Here is a 26736-nt window from a genome sequence, read left to right as displayed (position 1 = left end):
ATAATTCTTGTGTAAGTTCACGTCACTCTTGTTACGGTTCGAAAGAACCACAAGCTGTGACCTTGGCTACAGCTCATTAACCAACAAATAGAAGCTGACTTGTATGAACTTGAAAATTCAGTGCGCTTTCTATTAGTTAACAGGAATAAATGAGATTAAATGCTAACTCCATTGCCTGGGAAATCCGGTATAGCTCTAAGCTTGCTTACACATTTGAATTTCAAAGAATTAGTTTGTTATCATAGAATCATAGAATATCCTGAGTTGGAAGGGACCCATATGGATCATCAAGTCCAACTCCTTGTTCCTTTGCCCACCTGTGACAAAAAGAAATACTGACTGTGCAGGATGGGCACCCATTTCCTATGACAGCAGAATGGGCACGAGCACTGCTTATGCCAAAGAGCTGCCTCATAGGGATTTCCTGCCCTTGGAGACTTGTTCATATGGCCAGTCCTGCAGTGCTGAATGCAAGGTTTCTGGGCAAGAGATGTGCATTTCTCATATATGTATGTGAGACTATATATATATACATTAAAACTGCATTAACTATATATATAAGCTATTTAAAAAACTCAACTTTATTCTTAAAAAAAGTATAAGTTCTGTTACCGTTGAAGGAAATCATTTGGGGTAAAAAAAGACACAGATCTTGAAAGCTTAAATTTACTGATATTTCTTTTTAGTTTCAGGCACTGGATGCTGTATCACACACACTGGTTTTGCTAGGAAGGAACAAGATACTAAGGAATTCTTTAATATCTTTTCTACTGTCAGAACTACGACAGTTTGCTGAGCAGCTGTTGCAAGCTTACCAGGTACTGCCGCCTTGTCTTTTGGAAAAAATCCAGGGAGTGGTTTGGGGGAGTGTTTTATCTACATTTATTTCATAAAATGTAATAGGTAGTAAGTAACATTCTGTGTTATGTTCTACTGTGTCTGGATGGGATGGAGTTAACTTCAACAGAGCATCCCATATAGTGCTGTGCTCTGCAGTTGTAGCTAGAATGGCATAGATTCTCAGCAACGTTTTGGCTATTGCTGAGCAGTGCTGGCACAGCATTTTGTTTCATGAAGTGTGGTAAGTTGATGATTCTATAGAATGTGCAGGTTTAAGAACCCAGCAAAAGCTAGCATCTAACTTCACCAGCAGATTTAAAAAAAAAAAAAAAAAAAAAAAAGAGAGACAAAGTCAAATAAAAGTTGGACAAAAGTAAAATTATCAGAATGTATAATAAATACATAGACTGTATAGGTTTTAAGATCATGCTATGTAATTTTGAAAATACTTGCGTTAGTATGAGGAGTTAGTTAAACTATTTCTCAAAAGCTGTAAATTGTGGTCTGCATGGGCATACAACTTCGGTATCCAGCTGGACCCACAAAGAATTATGGCCATCTCCAGTTGTATCTGAGATAGAAAGGAGTAGTATTTTCCTTCAGAATTAGATTTCATGCTTCACATTATAATATTAATTTGTATGATACAAAAGTTTTCAAGCACTTAAAAATGTGCTTTTTTTCAGTTTGTTGTAATGAGCAGGAGATGAAAAGCACAATGGAGAGGAGATGATGTATTTGGCAAAACTAATTTCTAAAATTTTTATTTTGAAAGTATGCAGAGCTTGTGTATGTGGAATGAGCATAGTTTTATTTTCCAGTAAACTTTATAGGGAAAAAGAAAGAGAGACTAATTAAATGTCCCTTTAAAACTTGGAGAAGACATATGTGACATCAATTGTTTTTCATATATTTTGCATATATTTGTGTGATGGTTTGTGTACATAATCAAATAACTTGATTATGTAGTGTCCTAGAAGGGTCAATAAAAAGAAAGCATTCAGCTTTTTATTAGGTGGAAAAGAAAGTTACTGAGGTATAAAGAAAATATTCATCCTAGATATATCAACTCTGGTCCAGTTTAAAAAAAATAAAATAAAAAAATTAGCTGTTGCTCAAGCAGGTGTTGTTTTTTTGTTTGTTTGTTTGTTTTTTCCCCCATAAGGAATAATATGGGAGTAAATTCTGACTGATGGAGAGGGAACTTGTAATTTCTAACCTTAATTCATAACATTTGAATGATATTCTGAAAAGGCTTCAAAAAGACCACTCTTGAAAAAATTAGACAGTAAGCTGTGTTTTATTTTAAGTCACTAGTAGCATACCTGAGTTAATGATAGCAGACAAAAGCAAACAGTCTTAAATAAACATAAAGATAGGGAAATGTGTAATTAAAAATGATTTTGTTGGTTTTAGTTTAAACAAGTTTCTCATTTTTAACATGATTAAATCTCACCTGTTTAATAGAAATAGTCATCCCTCCTTTCAGTACAGCTTTCACCAACAGCAGTACAGAACCCAGGCTATTTGGTGCAAACCTTATCCTCTGTGTTCCACATTTGTGAAAAGCTTGCGTCAAACATGGGCTTTGCTGAATTAGTTACTCTAGTAATATTTATCCTTACCGTACCATAATTGTTTTAAATATAGCTTTTGTATTTGGTACATAAAATTTATTTCTAAATATTTGTTAAGTCTGACTCCTCTTTGCCTTTGCTTATCGTTGGAAGGAATAATATATTTTGATTTTAATCATAAAAAGGGAGATTGTAAAACTATATAAGTTGAATTTGAGAAAACTAAATTAAATTAGTATCCTGTGATTTTAATCATAAAAGATTCTCTTTAACTGCGCAGGTGTGATTTGGATTTTCCTATGGCAGTTCTTTTATTATGTGCAGTATAAATTGTTTATTTATGAGAAGATGGCAGAAGATTGGATTCATAAATAAATATTTTAAAAATCATAATTTAATCCTTAAATAGTTCCTATACAGCAGCTAGCATAGTAAATGTTTTAAATGTCAGTAAATGTCAGTTTCTCATGGATGGCTTCATACCCTTCGTTGATGTGTACAATAGTTTTTCAGTTTTCCTTTCTTTTTTTTTTCTTTTACCAACTTACGCAGGAAGAAATGGTGAAAGTGCTTAAAACCTGTGCCAGGAATTTTGGTAGAATTAGCACAGTGCAAAGTCTAAGAGATGTCATTTTTCTTCCTTGATAAGTTATTTTCCTATGTAACTCTTTCCTTAGTGTCTTTCCTACCCTTCCTCAAGAGAATCTTCATATGAAAATTCTTCATGTAGAGAGCTGACCCAGGTTCAGAGCTCAGGAGAATTTCTAGGGGGGCAGGAATATACACACCTTTCATCTAAAAAATAAAACAAAGATATTTTTGATCTTGTACATTTATTCTGTTTCTTCATATTTAATCTTTGTGGACTGAAATTGAGTAAAATGCATTTGTTAGCTGACCTGTTTAGCCTCAGGACCAAGTCCTTTTTCAGATTAAGGCTTTTCTAACTATTGCTCTCTATCTGCCTCATTTTCATTAACTTGTATTTGGGCTTGCTGCAAATCTCTTCTGTTATCAATACGTGGTACTGAATTTCAGATTTGGTACTGGGAAGAACCTTCACAAAACACCTCCCACTTTTAAAATAAGATGTATTATTACTATAGTGCAAAAGGAAGGGTGGAAGATTTTCTGACAAAACACTTAATGAGGTTCCCTTTCACCCTGTTTTTAAACAGCACTTTTTCTTCACCCCAAGAAATAATTTAGTTCTCTTTCATTCAAGAATTTAGAAACATATTCACACAAGAAGACTTTCCTGCTCTGCTTCTACTTCCTCCCACTGTTATCAGTCTGCCTTCTGCTGCTGACACATGATACACCTTTTTCCCGTCCCTTTTTGCTGCAGTGTCGCATGACGGTAGTGAAGGCATATTGCCTTCTGATAAATGCATTTATTTATTTATATTTTCCTCATCCAGCACTGTCATTGTTTCTTGGAAGGGTAGTCGTCTTGATCAACCAAACAGAAACCCTAGCCTGGAACAGGACTTTCATATAATCTTACCAAATTTATGGTGCTTTCTTTTGTCTCCTTTTAAAACACATTGGTTTTAAGTATGCATCAGGAAAGTAAGTGAACTTAGGACACTTAGGTAGTCTCCAATGTTTTACAGTAGCAAAGCAGTCTGGAAATGTTCAGCCCCAGCACACTTTTCTGGGGACTGCGGAAGGTTCAAGGTGGCTGAAGGTGTAGCTACAGGAGCTTTATGCATGTGTATCTATAGGTGGCCCCTTATAGGAGTATATGATCTTGAAAAGCTGCAGTTCATGTAGAGAAAGTAACTGAAGTTTTGGTTTGCTGAGAAGTTAATGTTGTTTGTTTGTTTTAAGTTCAAGCATTCTTGTATTTAGTTCTACTAGATGTTTTCTGTTCATTTACAAACCCTTACACATTCTGTATGTGACAATTATTGCTGGAAATAGTGACTTTGAGGAGCATTACCTTTGGTAGAAGTGATTATGAAAGGAATTAAAATGTTTTTTTCTTGTTTCATAATTAAAACTAACAATACAGTATCAGTTAGAAATATTGCAAAAGACAGCATTAACAAAATTTAAGTTTTTAAATTAGAATTTACAGAAGGGCAATATTTTTATATAATCCAATTACATTAGCTGACAAGTATCCTAATCCTGTTCTGTTACTTAAATGAAACTACTGTTAGTAACAAAGGTGTTTCATGTCTTCCTTTTCAGATAGTCAAATTAAGGACCTACAGTTTTAGTTATGATTAAAGGTGTGCAAATGCTTTTTTTTTTTCTCTTTTGGTAGATGGGACAAGTAAAGAAATTTTTTGGGGATGTGCATATGTTAGCCTGCAATTAACTCCTAAACAGTTTGAGTTTTATTTTTTAAAAAAGGCTTTTTCATCCAAGCAAATTTCTGTCTTTGATATTGTACAATTATAATGATTTTCTGAAAGTTGAAAGTGTTTTATAATATTGACTTGGTTTGAAAACAAAATTCTTTTTAACTTTACTAAACGAATCCTCTAGATAGTGTTTGTTTGTTTGTTTGTTTTTAATTTTAATTTCATCACTAGAACTTGAGCAGAGTTACAATTAATTTGTAAAATGTTGACATTCCAGAATATGTAGCTTCGTAGCTTCACATGAAATCATTTCTTCAGTAGGAAGTGTGTGCAGCTCAGCTTACGTAGGTTTGTGGATGTATTCTTTGATAAATATTGAAAGTTTTTGACTTTAAAATTCTGACTGATTAAGAAGTCTGTATCTGCATCCCCTTGGAACACATCTATCTGTCTATGACCCACAATTTTAAAGAGCTACCTATAACCCTAGCTTTAAAAATTTAAAATTAGGTTGACTATAGTAGTCAACTGAATGAAAAAAGACAGAAAAGTATAGGAATTGTGCTTCATGTTTTTATATTGTTCCCTAATTGGCTAAATCTGCTAATCTTGGAATACAAAAAAACTAACTGAAATACATGAATAATAAACCTTTGTTTAATATTTTTGACCAATATTCCCATATGTTAATACAGAAAATAAAAGTTACTAGGGATCATGTTAAGCCATGTAATTATCCTGTTTTTTCATCCATTTAAGATGACTTTTATGGTAGTAAACCCTCAAGCATATTCGTAGTTTGCTTTAATTCATGTAAGTACTTCATCATGTACTTAAAGTAAAACTTGTACTTCAGAACTTTGCTGACTCCAGGAGGTTAACTTCTCAGCCATAATATATTAATATAAACTCAGTTGACTCCTTTAATTTTTATTGATGTTGCATATGTACTTTTCATTTTTATCTGTAATAGGTACCTTCCCTGCTTCATAAATGTGGTTTATCAAAATGCAGCAACTGAACCTTATCCTCCTGTGAAATAGGAATCCATGAAATAGAAATCTTTTGATATCCAATAGGATTCCTTTGGCAGAGCAGATACAATTTTAAGATACTGAGATTTCAGAATGATACGGTGGAAGATGGATTATTTTTCAAATGTTGAGCTTCTCACCATGATAGCAGATCGTAAGATATGATAACTGTTTCAAATGTTTATGATAACTGCTTCAAAGACAGAGAACCGTAAATGGAAAACACATATTAGTTCAGTAGCCATTTCTAACCCCCTAGGTGTTAATTCCAAGAACTTCAAAAAATAATAATAAATATTAAAAAACAAAACCAAAAGAAAATAGCTTCAAATGTAGAAAAAGGGGAGACATACTGTGTTTTTGTAAAGCCCTTGCTATTGCTGGTACATAGCGATACATATTGCATTCCTTCCTGTACAGTATTATTCTTTTTTTAAAACCTTAAAATGTTTGTCACAAAAAATGTACACTGAATAGGACATTTAAATTGAAATATGAAGATACTTGTAATTCTTAATACTGTATATAAGCATTAAATTTAAATCCATATCCAAATGTAGGCACTAACTTTTACCCTGAAAGTAATAGTATGGTTAGACTTGGACACAGAATACAGGGTAGGATTCATTCTATATTCTTTAAATGTGTCTAGTAAAGACTGCTGTCATTCTCACAGAAGTCAACTAAATAACTAAGGTTAACTAAAAAATTGCCACTATTAAGACAAACAGGCGTGTAAGGCGTTGCTGAATATTACATAAATTCTTGAGAATCAGGTTTATTGAGACAGTGTAGCTTTGACTCAATGAGTTAGAGAGATACATGATGGGATTTGTTTCACTCCAGGTTTCTGTGATGTTTCCATCTGAGTTGCTTCATTTATTTTCCCTGTATAGCCAAGAGAGGGAAAGAGGCATTTATTTGGGAGCATGTATTTTGGATGTACATAATCATAATATTTTGCCCTATAGATCTCTTCCTTCTTCTGGCCATGAGGAAGGAAACTTAAGTTGAATAGCTCAAAGGTAGACATTTATGTTACAGACATCTAAAGCTAAGTGAGGAGAATCCCATCAGATTTCTCTGAAGATCTCTTTCTAGATCATCTGTGCCAGAACTGTTATGCCAGGGAAGGGCTGATCCTTCAAAACAGTTGTAACAGGTAATTGTTCAAAGTGTACTTCTGTCTGGACACTGATGAACTTACGTAAATAACCGCATCAGGTATCTGACTTTGACAATAATAAAATGATACATTTTAGTTAAGATAATTAACAAGTGAACTTAGTTCCCAGATCCTGGAAGTCTTTAAGTGCAGACCACATTGGAAGAGATTAATGAAGAATTGGGGTGAAGGATACATGTATTGGAGCTTCCTGTAACTTCTCTTCAGCCATGATCTGTCTGATGCATGTGCCTCTAAGTAGGAACTGCTTTTAAACTGACAGTCTACACAGGCTTTTTTTTTTTTTTTTCTTTTTTTTTTTTTTTTTTGAAGGAAAAGAGCAAGGAGTAGAAAGGATGTAGTAAAATGATGAGCATTTCATAGATTTTTTTTGTTGCAGTTCAGCTCTGCACAACAAACAGTCATATCACTGAAATGCCAGACTACATGGCATTGCATGGAAGCATATGGAAACGCTCCTGTGGCTGGACAGCCATTTTCTGTGGTAGGTCTGCATAGAAGGGACTTTGTGAATATTGGACTAGCTCCGCTGGTGATCAGCCCATCAGGGAAAATAGGATTTGCCTGAAACAATGTTCAGTTAGATTCAAACAGAAAGGTTTGAAGTTCTAAGAACTGCACTATTAATGCCAGGGTTTGTCTTCATAAGCCTTTCTCCATGGAGCCGTCCTATACCCACTGGATGTTGTGGGTGGGTATGGTACTCAACAGTGCTTTGTTCCAAATGCAAGTGTGTCTGATGTGATGCGGAGAATTCTTCAAATAAGCAACTCTTTCCAAGGATTGCGCTTTGTCTTCTGAATTCTGCAATGTCTTATCTCTTCAGCCATACATTTATATTTGTTGTAGTAGAGCTTTAACACAGGATATAAAAATTCCTTGCTACTTTTCCCAAATATTAAATTTTTAAATTAGAAAAAAAAATAATAATTTGCTGGCTTAAATTGGCTTTAATTGTTAATTAGAAAAAAATAGCTGAGAACATTATGCAACTAGAAAAAAAAAAAAAAAACTTAAAATGACTTTTCAGCCTGTTTGGCTTTTTTTGCAGTTTCTTCTGTTGACTTTCAGATACACAGGTAAAAGAAAAGAGATTTATGGTATGTAGACCTCATGAAAATAATTAAACTTGCATCTGGACGTCCGTTCATCCTTTTTTGAGATGGCATTTCTTTCCTTAATCTTGTAAGCACAAATTGTAACATTTCAGATTGTTATTGGTGAAAGGTGCTGCAAAATAGTGCTGTAGGTAAATATAGGATTACTTTTTTATTCCATGTGACTGCTGATGCCACTGGTAACAAATGAATTAATGGTTTTATAGAATAATCTATATTTTGTCTGCATTTTGTCTCATAGATATGTACCTAGTTTGGAGGCACATACTTGTGAAATAATAAATCTCTCCCCTAAAAGAAATCAGTGAAAAGATCAGTCAAGACTCAATACATGTCAGAAGAGGGCCATATATCTTTGAAGTGTATGCCTACTTTTGCTGCATATGTCATTCCCTATTAAAGATTAGATTTTAAGATGCATACAAGATAGTGTGGCATGTCAGAGCTGGAAAATGAAAAATGGTTCTTCCCTCTCATACTATCATAAAACGGTAGCACTAAGGAGAAAGGGATAGAGAAGTGTTCTTACAGAGCTAAAAGATGGTAGGGCTCTGACTGTTCTTAGGTGGTTTGCAAAACTGAGGGTGATATAATCAGAAAATGTTATGTGTGCTTGGGAATAGAAGCAATATCTGTTACACGAGGAGATCTCTGTATAGCTGTTGACCAAAGAATTACTAGTCTTAATATTGGTGATGCATCTTATTCATGGAAACATAAGTACTGGAAAAGGACAAATGCCTAATTTCAGACATCAGAATATACCTCAACAAGTAAAAAGGTAATATTCCTAGAAACCTTTGTGTTTAAAATTATTCACAAAATCGAGGCTTTATAAAAAGTCTGTTCAAAAAGTAAAAATAACATGCTTAAAAATCAAAGTTTACCTCTTTGAATTCCTTTTGTTCTTTAATTCATCTGATCCTTGTGGCACACATGGTGACCCACTAGTCTGGAAGACCACTTAATTATTACTTAATCTGTGTCTGCAAATAGGTATGCTCCTGTTAACCTGCTTTCTTCACGGGGCATTTCTGCTTAATGGCAACGATCTGCAGAACAGAATGATGTTACAGAGAATTAAGCACAGCTTCCTTAATGCTTTTGGATATTGCAGTTATCTATGTGAATTAACATATACACCATATGTGCTCTTAAAAGTTCAATTTATAGGCAAGGTAACTTTTCCTTACAAATTTATTTTCCAATTTTATTTTAGAGACTTGTTTAAAGTCTTTGTTATGATGTACTTTTAACACAGTTTCACTAAATGCTTTCCAGGAAACAGTATAAATGCGTAGTTCCTGTGTCAATGGCTTGCAGTTTATTTGCTGCTTTAGTATTTTGTATCCCCATATAATAGAAATGGGAAGCATTCTAGCCCTAACTGGAAGTTACTGACATAATGGATATCTGTTTAAAAAAGTAGTTACAGCCGATGGTTAAGCTGTCTTTAAATAATAACCTAGTAAAATATAGTAAACTGTAAGTGGAACCTATGGAAGGATAGTGACTTACTAATGAAATCATTACTTCAGCTATTTTTCAAGATGATCTTTTCATTTTACAGGACACATTAATATCTTTGGATTTATTATTTTCATGCCTACTTGTGTCTCTCTAAACATCTGGGACAGTCATGTCCATAATGACTTAGAACATTGGCCTGCCCCATTGGGAACTTGCTGATTTATTTTATTTCATTTTTTTCTAAAAATACCTTTGAAACTGTGCCTGTTGACCTATTGTGTTTATGTATAACCATCACTACTTAAACCACAATATCAAGAGGATTAGCTGATGTCTGTTCAGTGCTTTCTAAAATGCTAAAGTGCTTTTAAAAAACTATTGGTGTAGCTGTGAGATATTATAAGCATGAGGCATAAGGCACAGTGGTATATCTTCTGCTGTGATACTCCATCAAGCATAGAAAAACTGCTTCTGTTCCTCACATATTCTTTGATAAGCAATGGTTTTGCTTTGCAATCTGTTTATCAGTTTGATTGGGCTGATCTCTGGATTTTCAAGAAACCATATGGCTTAGTTTAGGTTGTTAGGTGGTAGGGGTAGCTGTAGTGGGCTTAAAAGTGGGTTTAGACTTAGAACAGATTTAGATTTAAGATGGGAAAATAAGATTGTCAGAACAGCGGATAAAGTTTGAAAGGCAGTGTTTATCATGACCTACCAAGCTGTGGTCATTCTGCTGCCCAGGTTTTAATCAGGCTAGAGCTGGTGTTCGAACATGCTGAACATGTCCTCAGCTGAACTATCACAGACTACAGTTGTGGCAGTGCTGGGGATTTGGGTTGGCTCATGCTAATGATCTGCAGTGAATGCCACATCCAGAAGGAGCTGCAGTCCCCAGGTTGGCTCCAAAAGCAGAACTCACGCTGCTAGGTTTTGAGTGGGTAATGTACAAATGATTACTAGGATAGTTTTATGTATGGGCTGAAAGGGTTGGATACAGTTTTGGAGTTCTGGTCTAGGTTTTGTAGCTAAGGGTGGCATTATGGTTTGCGTGGCTGAAAAGCACGCAGTAGGTTGAATCTGGTTCTGTAGTTGGTCTAGACTTTGGTGACAGCACTCACCTGGCTGCTTAAGGCTTGATCTGGCAGGGCAGCAAAATAGTGCTAATGCTATGCCCAGAGAGGGAAGTAGGAGTTGCTGCTGACATCAGTCTGAAACCTATTCAGGTTGTTAGATTCAAAGGATTTCTGGCATGGATTTAATTTAGGGAGATAGGATACGATGAGCTAAAGCTGAACATGGTTACCAAAGGGATCACAGAGCTAGACTTGCATTGTTGAACCAAGGGCTCAGGAATTTGGGGTTTCATTTTTAATTAGACACAGTTAATTCTGCAGGTGTAATGTATGACTGGGATTGGGTGAGTGCAAGAATGAGAAGCAAGTTTAATAATGTCTTTGGGACTCATAAAAGTTTGGGAGATACAGAAAGGGGATGCTGTGCTAGGTTTATGGAGATGGAAAAAGGCAGCAGCAGTGGGCAGTGTTTAGATCTGAGTATCAGTGATGCGAGTTGCTGGGTTGGTGTTAAGGTACAGAGCAAGGTTTGGATGTCCAGGATTTTTCCAGCAGAGAATGCTTCACTAACGTTGGAGGTATTGCAGGAAGAGGTGTGCTCAGGCAACAAATAATTTAAGTGGCTTGATTAGATTTAGGATTAAGATATTTCATCCAAGTTCAAGAATGCAACCAAAAAATATGTGCAACCAGATATATTTATTCAGCTGAACCATAGCTCTGAGTGTATACACACATGTACACATTCTCAAAATAATTTACAGCAGCACACTCTTTATTGCATGTCTTCTAGAATTATTTCTTTCCTGCTGAAAGACGTTTGAAATGCATGTAGCACTAACAAAATTAAAATTAGATTTAGTAAATAATATTCATGAATCTACTCAAGTTTAATTTCCTGTTGATTCAGAATGGTTTATTTTCACTTGGTTCCAGTAACAATTCACATAGGCAGAAATAAATTGAGTCAAATTTGTAGAGCAAGGAAATGGGAAAAATAGAAGAAAAACAGAAGAAAAAATAGTTTGTTGATATTTGTTCTTTTTTTGTAAATGTTGGCATCCCACGTTACATGATTACAGCGCAACCTTTGAAGACTTAGCTTGTGTACTTTGTATTTGCTCGTGTCTGTCAATCCCTTAATTGAGCTGGCAAAGCACAATTAAACCTCTAGGTGTTTTATCTTGAAACAAGATACTTTTGGCTTCATTTCATCCTTAAAATTAGCTCTTTCATTAAAAGTTACTCTTAGTTTCTCTGAGTTTTCAGAATATCAAACTTCTAGCTGAAGTTGCTGTTTTAAAGAACTCTTTTTCATGTAGCCTTATCATTTATTCAAAGCTCTTTTACTAAGCCTAGCTATTACATTTAATATAGGATACTGCAGGGAATTGTATATGAATGAGAGAGAGAGGTTACACATAGAGATTAAAATCTGAGTAGTAGTTCTGCCTATAGGAATAAATTATAAACAGAGTTTAGTTTAGGTTAACATATTCAGTTACTCAGTTTGAGGCCTTCCTACACAATTCTATTATGTGAACTGCAGTTCAGTCCTAGTAATTAGCTTAAATAAAGTGTGTTCGTCAAATGTTCATGGAATTACACAATAGCTAAGAATGGAAAGGACCTCTGAAGGTGATCTAGTGCAGCCTGCCTGCTCAAAGCAGGCTCAGCTAGAGCAGGTTGCTCAGGGCTGTGTCCAATCAAGTTTTGAATTTCTCCAACTAAGGAGACTACAACAGCCTCTTTGGGCAGCCTGTTCCATTGTTTGATCACCTCTACCATCTCATTGTAGAAGGCTATCAGGTTCATTAAGCATGACTTTCCCCTTTGTAAATCTATGCAGACTGAAGTCATACTGTCTGTCACCATTTTCCCTATCATGCCCAGAAATTCTTTGTGGGATTATTTGCTCTATCACCTGCCCAAGGGTTGAGGTGGGGCAGATTGACCTTGTAGTTCCCTGAGGGTGCTCCTTCCTGAAGACAGGAATGTCACTTGCTTTCCTTCGTTCCTCAAGAACCTCTCTCAGTAGTCAAGACCTTCAAAAGATAGTGGCCTTGACATGACATTGATGATCTCCCTCAGAAATCTTAACTCTTAAATGGTCTTATTCCATGGTCTTATATGTCCAGTTTCTTGAAATGTTCCTTAATTGCCCTCCGTTGAGGCTAAGTCTTCCTTTGTCCAGACTTTCCGACTGGTCTCAGATATGTGGTGCTCCTGAAGGCTGATCTTACCAGTAAAGGTCAAGCTGAAGAGGACACTTCATCCCTTGTCCCCAGGTTCTGGGAAAGGACCTGGGAAAGGTCTTTATCTTTGTCTCACTTTTGCTGATGATGTACCTCTAGAAATCTATCTTGATGCACTTCACGTTCCGTCTCAGATTCAGCTCCAGATAGGCTTTTGCTTTCCTAACTCTGTCTCTTCAAATTTGGACAGTGTCTTTGTATTCCTCCAAAGTCACCTGGCCTTGCTTACACCTAATGTATGCTTCCTTTTTATGTGTGAATATTGTCAGGAGCAATTTGTTCATTTCTGCCCCATGCCATTTCACTTTGACGGGTAGACCATTTTTGAGCTTGATCCTTGAAAATCAACTAACTCTGCCAGGTCTCTTTTTTTCTCCTGAGTCATATCACATTGAATTTTTCCTAAATACATTCCTGAAGGAGCTGAAATCTGCTCTCCTAACACCCAGGGTGGTGATCCCACTTCTTGCTTTTGTTAAGTTTTCCAGCAGTAGGTGAGATTATAGTTGCAAATCAGTTGAGCTCCAAGGGAAAGTGTTCAGTCATATAGAGAAAAGTCACTTTTCCAGCTGTCAAGAAGTAATCTCCAGGAAAGTTTATAGATGCTTCAGTAACACTCTCAAAGTCAGCAACCAATTATATGAAGGTAATAATTCATAATGAAGCCTACTTCATTTGTGGTAATTTAAGGTGACTAGTGAGACATGCTCTGAAACTCCTCCTTTTCATCAAATTCCCTTCAGAAAACCTTAGAGAAGGTAAAAACAGTGTGGGATCTGTACTGGAGGACACTTTATCCACTAAGTTAACCCATATTCTTCCATAGCCAAAACATTTTTCAGAGAAACCTTAGGTAACAGCTAGAACAAAATATATTCAAGTATGTTCCATGCCTTGATGCTGTTTTATTTATTTTTTAATTCTATTGTTTGTTTCTTTGTTTTTCTGTTTTAAACAAGGGAATTGAGAAACTAATGTAATTAGTTTAGATAAAATAAATAAATAAATAAACTGTTATAATTTAGAATTTGATTGTAGGAAGGGTCTTGCTTTGGTTTACATCATGCTGTAGAACAATTTGCAAGCTTGCAGCTGAAATTACAAGCTTGACAAAGCTACGTCTGTTCACGTTACAGAACTTTCTTTCTGCCTTATTATTAAAAAATTAGAATCATAGGATCACAGAATGGTTTGGGTTGGAAGGGACCTTAAAGATCATCTAATTCGAAGCCCCCTGTCATGGGCAGGGACACCTCCCACTTGATCCAGTTACCCAAAGCCCCATCCAACCTGGCTTTGAACACCTCCAGGGATGAGGTATCCACAGCTTCTCTGAGCAACCTGCTCCAGTGCCTCACCACCCTCATTGTGAAGAATTTCCTCCTAATATCTAATCTAAACCTACTCTTAGCTTAAAACCTTTACCCCATGTCCTGTCACTACACCCCCTAACAAAGAGCCCCTCTCCAGCTTTCCTCTGGGCCCCCTTTAGGTACTGGGAGGCTGCTATAAGGTCTCCCCAGAGTCTTCTCTTCTCTAGGCTGACTAACTCCAACCCCCTCAGCCCATCAACTCCAACTCTCTCAGGAATAAGACATTCAGTAGGCTATTTCTCTGGCTCCACATCTAGAGAGTGTGTATGTATGAGCAGAGATCCCTGAACTCCTTAGAATCTGAATCATTCAGGTTAGAAAAGACCTCCAAGATCATCAGATCCAACCATCACCCTACCACCAATGTCACCCACTAAACCATGTCCCCAAGCACCATGTCCAACCTTTCCTTAAACACCCCCAGGGATGGTGACTCCACCACCTCCCTGCACAACCCCTTCCAATGCCTAACCACTTTTTCTAAGAAGTTTCTCCTAATCAGCACCATCTCCCACAGCAAGGTAGACCGTTTGTTGAGCCATGTAAGACAGATCAATTGGAGATGAAATGGAGAAGACTGCTGCTTAGATCTATGGTAAGGATGAGCCAAATGATGCTGGGTGTACTCAGTATCTGCCTCCTTTGCCACAAAGGGGCCTCCTGTGATGCCAGCTGCCACCTACTGTGATGTCACCTCAGTGGTGACCTCTGGCCCCACCCTATAAAAAGGGCTGCCCCGTGCCTGGCAACATCTTGCCAAGCTTCTTGCCCCTGCAGTTCAAGGCGACTTGGAGTAGCCAGGGTGCAGAGGAATCAGGCAGGAACTGCCAGCCTTTGAGTGATGCGTTGCGAAAGCCAAAGGATGGATGTAATGTTCCGTCTGGGACGGAAGAGGAAGTCTCAAGAACTGGATGAACTCAGTGGCCAACCCCCCTGTAAGTGTTTGAGGCTGGATGAAACGCTGCGGCTGGGGAGGAAGAGGAAATCCTCCCAAAAACTGGATGACCTCGATGGCCAAACCTCCTGTAAGCGTCAAAAGGTAGATGACACAGAAATGGATCTGGACCCACTGACAAAGCTTTTGCGGACCATCAGGGCGTGGGTTGACATCAACAAAATGCTGGCAATTTGGGACAGATAGCCACCACCAGCCTTAGCGCAAAGCATCAGAGTTCAGACTGAGAACACCATCCAGGCCACAGACAGACACCCACCAACCAAGCTGGTACAGACCACCATGGATGAGGTGTGAGGCCGATGTCCAGCCCAAGAACAAGCACCCGCAAAGAAAAGGGGCAGACCTTCAAGGCACAGCCTGAGGAGGATGATGTTCAGCCAGGGATGGATTGGGGGAATGACTGTGGATTTACCACAGGTGGGAAGCAGGGGGTACATTAGTGCAGCTGGCCCCTGCTTGCCTTTTGCTTTCCACCAATAAAGACCTGTTATGTTTTAAACTATCTTTTTCATCACATATCCTGAAGTCCTATCCACATGTTAATTGATGCTTGTTTGTTTCTTTGATCAAGTTTCTTTGATCAAATACCTTTAAAGGGAGCAGGAACTACATAATGTGACTGTAAAAAGTGACTCAGACATAAACCCTTGCATTTTGTTATTCATCTGTACCTAGAAAAGATCAGCAACTAGTCATCACTGCTGTCAGTAATGTCAGTGATGCCTCTTCTGGTACCAGAGCACTCATGCAATCACTTCCTTCACAGCCAGCCAATGCTCCAAAGTCGATGCAGGACCCTGCTTTATACCAGTGCAAGTTTGTGCAGTCAATTTCCTTTTCAGAAGTCCTTCACACTCACAGCTGCCATCTCCTTTCCAGGCACGTTGTCCTGAGCTCTGGCCTTGAAGCGTTAACCTCACATGGTGCAGCACAATTGAGCACATCTGTTAATACCTCCATGCCAGAGGAGAATGACTAAGTGGTGCGGGAAGGGAAGGTGTTCAGCTCAAGGTTGTCTAATCCTGCCATTATGTAAAACCTCATCACAAAACAATATTTAGCCAAGTTCTAGGCTAAATAACCCAAATTCTCAACCTTTCTTTACAGGAAGTGTGCTCTAGCCCTCTGATCATTTTTGTGGCCCTCCTCTGAACCTGCTTTAACAGGTCTATGTCCTCGTTATGCTGCCAGCCCCAGAGCTGAATGCAGTACTCCAGGTGAGGACCATGAGAGGACCTGCTTGCTGCAGTTTGATGGATACAGGATACAGTTGGCTTTCTGGCCTGTGAACACACTGATGGCTTATGTTGAACTTTTCATCTACCACTACCCCCAAGTCCTCTGCAGGGCTGCTTCTATCCTCTTGTCACCCAGCTTGTATTTGTGTTTGGGACAGCCCCAACCTAGATGCAGGACCTTGCCCTTTGTCCTTGTTGAACATGTTGTTTGCATAGGCCCACCTCTTTACCCTGTCCAAGTCACTCTGTATGGCATCCCTTCCCTCCAGTATATCAACTACACCACACAGCTTGGTGTCATCTGCAAAGTTGCTGTGGGTCCACTCAATCCCTCTTTCCATGTCACCAACAAAGATGTTAAACAGCACCGGTCCCGATACAGACAGCTGAGGAACGACACTCTGCACCAGTTTCCACTTGGGCATCAAGCTCTTGATCACAACCAAAGTTGAGTGTGACTAAAGTAAACCTAGATATTCACCAAGATCTTTTTTTTTTTTTTTCTGAAAAATAAATGGCATGTGATTCCATTTGGTGTTTTCAAAATGGATGGCAGAATTCAAGCAGCTAGTGCTCTTCTGTCAGGTAAATGCTATATGACTGAAAGGCATTGTATCATCTCTTGAAAACAGAATAAATTTTAGTTATAACACATGGAGAGAATACTTCTGACTCTTACTAAACAGAAAAAAAGACATGACTTTGCACAACAAAATTAATCCACGCTGTAGACCTGGTAAATGTTAAATGTCAGTGTTTCCTGTCATAAGACCTTGTTTTCGCTTTTGGCAAATGTTAACCATTCGGGCTGATTCTTTTTTCTATAGATATCTACCTCAGACCATTTTTATATGCGTTTGTTTTATTTTTGTTTCTGTGGGTGCATGTGTACAACTTTGATGTACAAGGTGTAAGAGCTCACAGCTTTGACAGGAGCCAGTAGGAGCCGTGCTTTGAATTCATTCAGTTCTGTATGATGCCAGGCATTGTAAAATCACATCCTAGTCAGCTAGCAGACTAGGCATTAACAGATACTGTATTTCAAAGATTCTGTTGTAATAAGATAAAAGCACCACCTCTTTCTAAATGTGGTGATGAAGTTAAAGTTATATACGTGCTATGTGTGGAATTATAGCAGTGATTGCCATTAAAAAAAATCTGTATTCAAAGCAGAAAGCGAATGCTGCACATTTATATCAATGCATGTAACAAAGATAGGAAAAATACTGAATAGTATGCCTTCTAAGTCAGCATCATCAGGAACAGAAGCAGGTACCTTTGCAAAAAATAAAATAAAATACAGGAACTGATCGTGTTATTAAAACTATAGGCATAAGAGTCAAATTAGGCTTACAGTTTCATTGTATTGATTTAAAATTGCTATTCCTAATTAAAAGCAGGTAGCTAGTAGTACATTAAGAAACCATAAAAAATAAATGAGATAATTAATTTGCAATATTAAAGAACATAGTCTGAATCATAGACCTTAATTTCCTCAGTGTTTTATGACTGCACTAATGAGTTCTTTGACCAACCTTTGGAGTACATCCTGCTAGCTCATTTCTGCATAGCGGTTGCTCAAGAATCATTTGGAGTTAAGTACTTTGAGGAAGGTATGCCCTGATTAGTGTCCAAATTTAATGAATCAGCAGTTTACCTTTCCATTGTCCGTAACATGAGAGCTAATTCCAGTTTGTGGTTCCAGAAGCTTTTAAGCTAGTTTTCCATGGTCACAGATTCTTAAAATGTATTAATTATCATGTGGACAACTGCTCCTTCTAAACTATGTCTGTGCATTTTTCTCACTGAGGGATACCACTGTAGAAAGAGCAGAAGTTAACTTTCAGGTACAGTATAAGGTTTCTGAGACTTCCCTTTCCATGATTTAAGACTAATGAAAAGGAAGAAGGTTTTAGCTCCCTCAGTGGTTTTAGAAGATGCACATGGAGATTAAACTGCTTATAGAAGTCTTTTCTTTATATAATACTATTGGGCTACTTGCCATACAACACTACTAGTCAACTTTAAAGTGTGACTTCTTAAATCATGGAAGACTTACTAATATGGGGGGGAGAGAGGGAGTAAGGTTGCCTAACATTCATTACAATTACTCTAATATGTAAGTAGGTAAGTTGCGATACAAAGAACTGGTTGATCTAGATGTCACAACGTATTTCTGTGTACTGAAACAATGATTCTTGGCAATTTTTGTTGGGTTTTGTTTGTTTTTCAGTTTTTGATCTATTTGAAAATGCAGTAAATCGTGGAATGGATCATTTTTGTGTTTGATTTTTTATGCGTATTGACATTTTCATGGGTTTCTTTGAGGGCATGTTTAATGTACATTAAGATACCATTGTCGAAATGGGAACATCCATAAAATGTTGAAGGAGCTGGAATCATTCGATCTAGCAGAAAGAGGGCTGAGGGGAAGAGCAGCTGTAATGTGTAATAGTCTTTCAGAGTGGGAAAAGTTGCTGCACAAGGAATATGTACAGCAAATTTTTGGCTCCTGAAGTGGACAAGAAGAAATGTATTTGGTCATTAAGATTATGTGTTATAATAAGCATTTTAGTTGTTAAAATGCTTAAGCACTTGAAGCAGAGTAAGCAGTTAGCTGCCTCTTAGGATGGATGGCTAGAGTGCGCAGGAACAGCCAACACAGAAGTTTCTTCTCTTTTACTGAAGGTCTTCAAGTACATAGGTGTACTTGAACCTGTCTCAGAATGGAAGCATTGGACTAGAAATTGGTCACCTGGGGATCCTTTCAGTTATAAATCTGAACTCTGTGCCCTCATTTATTCATTACGTTAACATTTATAATTATGGTTAAAATCTAAATCTGTTGGAGGGAGGGAAGAAGGGAAAAGTCCACTGCATATGTGTTCTGCTCCTCAGTTCCGGAAAATATGGAAGTACTATTCTGATTAATTGTGTGGATGATAGTCTGGGGGGGATTGGGGTATAATGAGGATTTAATAATTAATGCTTGTAGCTCAGGAAAGAGGTTTTGCAGAAAATTTACAAAATTGGACCGATAGTTTAGAAGAGTTCTAATCTGTTCCATGACTGGGTTTTCAAAGTGCAGGAGGTTAAAACTCTCGGGCAGCACCGCAATTCAGGCTGTAGGTAAGATGTGTCCTGGCATGGGGTTTAAATGGGTGATTTTTGCACAGAATTGACTGTTTTGTGTCATATTTGGAGTCCAGTGAATACTGTATTTCTCAGGCAGATTACTTTTGATGTCTCAGCTTACATTCAGCTTTCACTGTAACACCTGTGTATAATATTTTTAATCTATAGACATGGAGAAAACAGTGATTTTAAGTGAGGTCTCAGAAATAGGAAGAAAAATGTAATGAAGACAGTACTGGATTGAGATGTTATAGAGTTGTGCTCAGTAACAGTGGTGCTATATGTATGTATAAGTGTCTGAATAATGAGTAGCTTACAGCTGTGCTCGCTTGAATAGCGTTTCAAATAATATGTACTGTTCTGGGTTGTTTTATGCTAATGACAAAATTAATATTATTCAAGAGGTTTTTGCTGCTTATTGCTCATTTTAAAATATTTCTATTTATCATAAGAGCTGTTCTTCAAAATGTATTTTAGCATACATTTCAATTTCAGAACATACAGCTTAACTTCCTTGTAAACAATTTTAAATGCATTTGAAAGTTAAATTATATTATTGATTCATGGATTCTGAGGTCAGAGGGAGTAATTTAATCCAATCTCCTTTCTGTACAAGTGAATGAATTTTCCAGAAGATGAATTTAAGATAGTTTTATTAATATATCTGATCTGAAGTCTGTATTGATTCTGTTAATTGTTACAATTTTTATTCCTCTCCTAGTTTAATAATAGCTTATAATTTGTCTTTTTTTTCTGAATTTTGTTGCCTAGAATTCAGTTACAATCTTAAAAAAAAAAAAAAAAAAAAAAAAAGAGCCCTGAACAGGATTGATAGAATATGCTAGAATACTATAACAACTACATAATGCTGTGCAGTACGATACATGAAGTTATACAGAAAGCTAAATTATGAACAAAGCCTAATTGCCAATTGTCCAATCAATTAGTTTTATGTTGAATCAACTTGGATCAATAGTATTAAATAAGTATTGATCTTTTTTGCTATTTATTATATACATGTATTTGTAAAAATGCTTATTGGAGAAAAAATACAGCTGATGGAAACAATTTGTTTACTAAAACTCAATTCAAAAAAGTGTTAGCTATGCTTAAAATATTCCCCAGATTTCCGGATCGGGTAAGACAGTTGTGAATGATCCAATCCTGGCTGTGCTGTGGTCTGCTAGCAGTCTGTATGCTGCTAATGCTGCAGTATCTCAGAAGTTAAAGACGAGATCTAGAGCCTGCAGGAATCACTAGAGGACTCAATTTTTCACTTGGATAAATCCTTCGGATGTATATGATAGTATGAACATAGTTGCTGAGAGTAGCTACCTTGAAAATAATAGAATAAGAATTTAAAACAAGAGTTGAGAGCTTGTTTACATATATAATTGGGTTTCCTTTTATCTGGGAGTTTATAGTTTTCCTTCTACTTCAGACAGTAGGTATTTTGTATCAGCAATTTTTATTACGACCTCATGTAAAACATAATTTCATCTTTTTTTTTCTTTTTTTTTTTTTTAATGAAAATACTCTTAAATAATGTTAACTGCATGTATCAGTGATGTTTACCTTGCTTGTCTCTCCTACCAGATGCTCTAAAATAGGTTTATCTCCCTCTCGCCCTCTGTGCAGAGTACCATGTTTAGCAAAACTGAACTACTGTATTTGCATTTGCAAACATCTTGCTGGCCATTTCTGTTATGATCCTTGTAAGATTACAACGGTGACAATAATATATATGCAGTAATAAATTCAAATATAAGGTTTAAGAAGAAAACAATTGTGTAAACCATTTCGTGATTGTGATCACTTTCATGTCATCCATATTTTCTTTCTTTTTTGTTTTAAATTACGGTGTAAGATATTCAAAGACATTGAGTGAGATTTTGAGTGACTACCAGGTACAAAAAAATAAGATATTAGAAACTGTTCCAGAAGTTCAGTCTTACTTCTTCTTCATGGTGTTGGAATGAGGAAGACATTTGAAGCGCATTTGCTCTTTCTGATGCCAGGCTGAGCTTTTAGGCTCTTGCTTTTCCCTGTGACCTTGGCACCACATCAGCCTCAGGTCCTGTGGCACAGTGCCACAGCCAGCCAGCCCTGTTAGTAGTGGATTCTCCCTTTAGAGCTGCAGGACCATTTGTAACAGCATGACACATCTTTTACCATCCTCAGGTGCTTCCTAATTAAGTCTCCTACCTGAAAAGTGAGGGCAGAGGAACCAAAACAGGGCATTTTAAATACCCTTGCTGTTAACCTTTAAGAGACTTTAGGAAAAGTCTCAGAAACTGTCACGCTTGCAGGTATGAGAAATTGGGGCACAATAGTATACAGCATGCGACATAACTTTTAATTTTACATGCAGTACCCCCAACAGAAAAGATCAACTTCTCATTTGTTATATTGTCTTTTAAAATGCATTTTTAAATCAATGCATGCTTCCTTCTTCTAATAGGCAATGTAGTACTAGGAGAGGAAAGAAAATAACATTTTTTTCTTCCCTTATCATAATTGGTATGCATGTGTGGATGCACTGTGAGTGACTGGGACTGGTTTATGTGCTCAGAAGTGGTGTCACCCAATGAATTTCTGCTCGAGCAGGTAGTGGTATATATACACATGGCAAGTTTTATTGAAATCTGTACACAAAACACTGATTTCTATTACATTTGGCTCTTCAGGAGGCAGATTTCTGGAATTTCACTCACAAAGATGCCTGTAGTCATTTGGGTAGCAGGGGTAGCAGTATCTTATTTGTAAAATATGAGCCCTTGCTAAGTTCCAAATTCCAAAGAAGACATAAATAAATTATGTATATTACATATTTGATATATATAGCTTTCTAAATACTATATATAAATATATATATATAATATATATAAACATATATATATATATAAAAAAATACATTAAAAATAGCTTTATATATACTATATATAAAAGTCTGAAAAAAAGAAAAAGCCTTGCTTCTAAGGAACTTTTTTCTTTAGTTAGAAGTTTAAGAAGAGTCAGAGTTGCTATTTCACATGATACATTTGCAAGATTTTGAAGAATTTCTGTCTATCAATGTAGTTATAGAACATTGACAGTACAGTCTCTGGAATTTATTTATTATTTGAGACATTGATTTAGTTGCTCATGTGGTATATTAATGAGCAGCAGTGAACAATTATTTGTCACATTATAACTGTTTCTACCATTGACAAAACAAATAAGCAAACTGTTTTGCAGAAACCTGAACTGTTAAGTTTAAAAGAATTTTATCTGGAGAACAAACTCAGATACAGGCAACCAGTTGAAACTGGCGTATTTCTAACAAAACCTTCAAAGCTCTGTTGCTGTAGTGGAATACTAACAATTAATGTGAAATCTAGTAAGTGCACTTCTGCTAAGTTAATAAATAAAACATAGGCTGGTTTTATTAGCTGCCAGTTGTATCCAGAAACACAAGCAGTGAACTGTGATACTTAAAATAAATTGGCATCTTACAAATACTATTTTAGAACTAATTATAATCCCTGAAATGATTAGCCATAATAATAAATTTTGCTCTTCTACTTCTTCATGCTCTTTTAAAATTAATTAACTATATAAAAGTAAATTATGATTTTATGATTTAATAAAATATCTGTTAGTGTCAGCATCTTTCTGAGGCAGAAGAAAGGTCTGTCTGATTTGATACTCCTAATCTGCAGTCCAAACAATGAAATATTCTGTTTGTGTTGAAGATAGCAACATAGCACTTGTTATTTTTTGCACAGGAAACATCGTGGGTTTTTTTTTGTGGTTTGGTTTTTTTTTTTTTTTGGTTGTTGTGTTTTTAATATTCAGAGTGAGCATAGGGGGCAGAACTGTGTTATAGTTCATTTGTAATTGTACAAAGGAAATCTGCTTAGCAGAAGGCCCTACTGCCTTATTAGAAAATGCTTTATCCTATCGAGTTAGATCCTTCATACAGTGATCTAGGGCTTAATGTACAGACATTTGATGCTTTAACATGAATCCTGATGCTGTGGAAAAAAATACTGGAAAGGTGCTCTGGAAAGAACATTGAGAGCATCCCTTAGCAAAGTACTAGGCTGTTGCAGATGCTGTTTTATATCCTCTATTTTCAATTCTGTCTAGAATATCAAATGATATCCTTTTCTTCCACTCCAACATCAGAGGAAAAACTTGTTTATTTTCTGCTTTTTCTGCATAGCTACTTATAATTTTCATGCCTTCCTTTAGTAGGGTATCTTAGTTTCTCTATGGCTTTATTCTTATTCCTGATATGCTTTAAACTTCTTAATTTTTCTTTAATCTACTATTTATTGATATTCTGTGATCCGTTTAGATTCTCTCGTTAGTCACTTGCATTTTTTTCTTACGTTCAGTACTATTCATTGCATCCTCTTCTGTTTTCTGTGCAGAGATTATTTAATACTGTATCAGTGTTTTCATGTTTACTTTTAATGGGTTTGTTTTCACATCAGCATACTTTTCTATCTCTAATATTAACACTTGGAAAATTCAGGTTATATATGAAAGATAACAAGGAGAATAGCAACTTCTATGGCTTATCTTTAATAGAAATCTAAGTGCCTTTCTGAAAGATGATTAACTGCAATTTCTAGTACAAAAAAAAAAGTTGTTTTTTTTTTTCTTTGAGACCCTTTATGATCGAACAATATAATCTTTGTGGCTCCTTCTAGATACAAAATTAAAGACTATGTAAAAACATCACACTACATTATTTAATATTGTTTCAGATACATGATCACCAAGAACTTGTAGTTATTTTACAAAATGGAGTAGACTTACTGCTCTGTTTTTGTGTCGTTCTTTGATGTAAATCAATATATTTGTTCTGAAAAATATGAATTTGTTTATTTAGTTTCTTTTTACACTCTCTTCCCTTCGAGGCCAGTTGTGCTGTAGAAATGCCACTGAATTAATACAGACTTCGAATTAGGAAGGAGAAAGAAACTGTCATAAGATCTGAAAACAGCAACAGAAAGAAAAACTTTTTGAGAATTGATTTGTAAGTAAGCAAAGTAACAGCAAAGGAGAATTTTTTTATTTATTTTGATTTTATGGACTGTGTAGAATTACTGCCTTCTGCAGTCCCACATACACACACAAAATAGAATGTCACAGACTTAAGGAAAAGCTACAAATAATATACAAACAAGGACTGTCTGGCTGTAAATCCTGAAATAACTGATTTCTTATCCCAGCTCACTGTTGTTTCTGGTTCTTATATTGTGTGCCTGCTTGAAGCTAATATTTAAGACTGAGCAGTAGATGTGATTTTCTGGTTAGGGTGCACTTCTCAAAGTGGGCTAGTGAGTCACCATCACTGTCTGTTCAGCTTTTTGCTGTCAGTCAGTTTTTACTTCTTTTTTCACAACTTTTTGCTTTTCATTTTTAATAATTGATCCCTGTCATTTCACCACATGGTTTACTCCAAGGTTGTTGATATTTCTAGTTTCAGAACTTTTTAATTGGTTCACTATGTTTAGAAGCTGAACTGCTATTCATCTTATTTTTATTAAATATTTATATTTTTATCTTGTATCTTTCTTGATTTAGAAAACAAACAACAGAAATGCTTTGTACTGTAAGACTGCAAGTGTCCCATCACAGTGGGACATAACTGAAGAAGTACCACAGTGCTTCCACTTGTATGTGTCTATTTCTCAGTGTGAAATCTTTCAGTAAACTCCTGATACAGTGCTCAGAAAGAAGTGAACACTTAAGGATAGGCTTGACAGCAGTAGATACAATGAGTGGGAGACAGCTATTCTACAAAGTAGGAAAAGTTTAAGAAATGCATATTTCTTAAATTTTGTTTTTCGGTGCAACTGTCCTTAGAGATTCAGTTTGTAAATTGCAAAGTGGTTTCCTTAGTTGAGGAATCTAAATCTTTTATTTCAAGTTGGAAGTGGGAAGGAAGAGATTTGCATATATTCATTTAAATAAAGTCAATCAGTACCAGTGCTTTTGATGTCCCATTTTCTTACAGTGTTACTTTCTGCAGAAATTATAGATTTGTACACTTTCATCTCTGATTTATGCTAACAGATTGCACTGTTATTTGCAGTTTACTAAGTTCTATACCATACCACTTAAAATACTGCTTATATAATATTCACATTTGATTAACTAATGAAGCACAGCAAAACCAGTCCAGCACTAAATAGGGTATGTAACTAATACAAAATACTTGTTTCTTACATCACTTTCCATAACGAGAGGACAAAGTAGAAGGGTTAGCAGAACTAGGAAGACACCCATCAAACACGTTTTCCCAGTCTTGCTAACTCAGTTTCATATTGAAAATACCTTAAACAGTGCATTTTGCTAATCTTACAGGTCATTCATATTTGTATTGCACTGATTCTTCTTTTATTTACGTACACACCCTGTTAAAATCCAGAGTTCCTTCTTAAAATAGATTATCAAAAGTCTGTGGCAATATGTTCTAATGGTGTTACTACTGTGCTGTAGCTTTCTAAAGCAATTCAGAACTCAGTTGTTTGTCTCTTTAGTGAATACTGAAGGTACTGGAATAATCACTAAATACTTAAACTACTTTTTTTTAAACAAAGAAAAAAAATACTTCAAGACTAGAGCAAAGTCAAATTAAAGCTAAAAGATGTATCTATGTTCCTGCAAAATTATTAATGCCAGTCAGTGACTGTCTTCTCAAAGGTTCTTAATGTAAATGTAAGGGGAGCATTCCAATAGAATAAGTAATTGACTGCTATTCAAAACTGCTTACAAATATGAGTATTATAAAACCAGTAGAATGGCAATTACAGTCTGTGTGGAATATTAAATGTGCTTCTTTGCATGAAGTAGGCCTTTGTTATGAGCTCATTTTATAGGTGAGCCAGTGTAGATTGTTTTCAATATGAAATATGACAGGCAGTTGTATTAATAAAATCTTTTTGCACATATTGTCAACTCTTAATATGCAATTAAGCACAGTTTTAAATCATAAGATAAATCATACTGCAGTGCAAGAGAAGAAAATTAAAAAGCACTCCAAGTATTTTGTCATTTTTTCCTAAGTTAGTGTAGCAAGGTGGTGCTAGCTATTTTAGATTCAAATTTGGAATACTTCAGTTAGTGTTATTTTTCATTCTTGGCCATAATGAATGAATATTTTGT

General features: G+C 36.1%; 1 protein-coding gene across 1 annotated transcript in view; it reads left to right on the top strand.

Moving 5' to 3' along the window:
* MEI4 (meiotic double-stranded break formation protein 4) overlaps positions 1-26736 on the top strand; it is a gene marked incomplete at both ends in the record, with an annotated part of 110163 nt that overhangs the window by 70160 nt on the left and 13267 nt on the right. Inside the window, one exon of the mRNA XM_082756184.1 lies at positions 687-818. Within this exon, the coding sequence (XP_082612310.1) occupies positions 687-818 (132 nt within the window). The remainder of the gene's footprint in view (positions 1-686; positions 819-26736) is intronic.

Source organism: Aythya marila (genome assembly GCF_965140915.1).
Source record: "Aythya marila genome assembly, chromosome: 3".
In the NCBI taxonomy this organism is placed as follows: Eukaryota; Metazoa; Chordata; class Aves; order Anseriformes; family Anatidae; genus Aythya; species Aythya marila.
The sequence above is the reverse complement of the archived record's forward strand: the minus strand, read 5'-3'. Positions and strand labels throughout refer to the sequence as shown.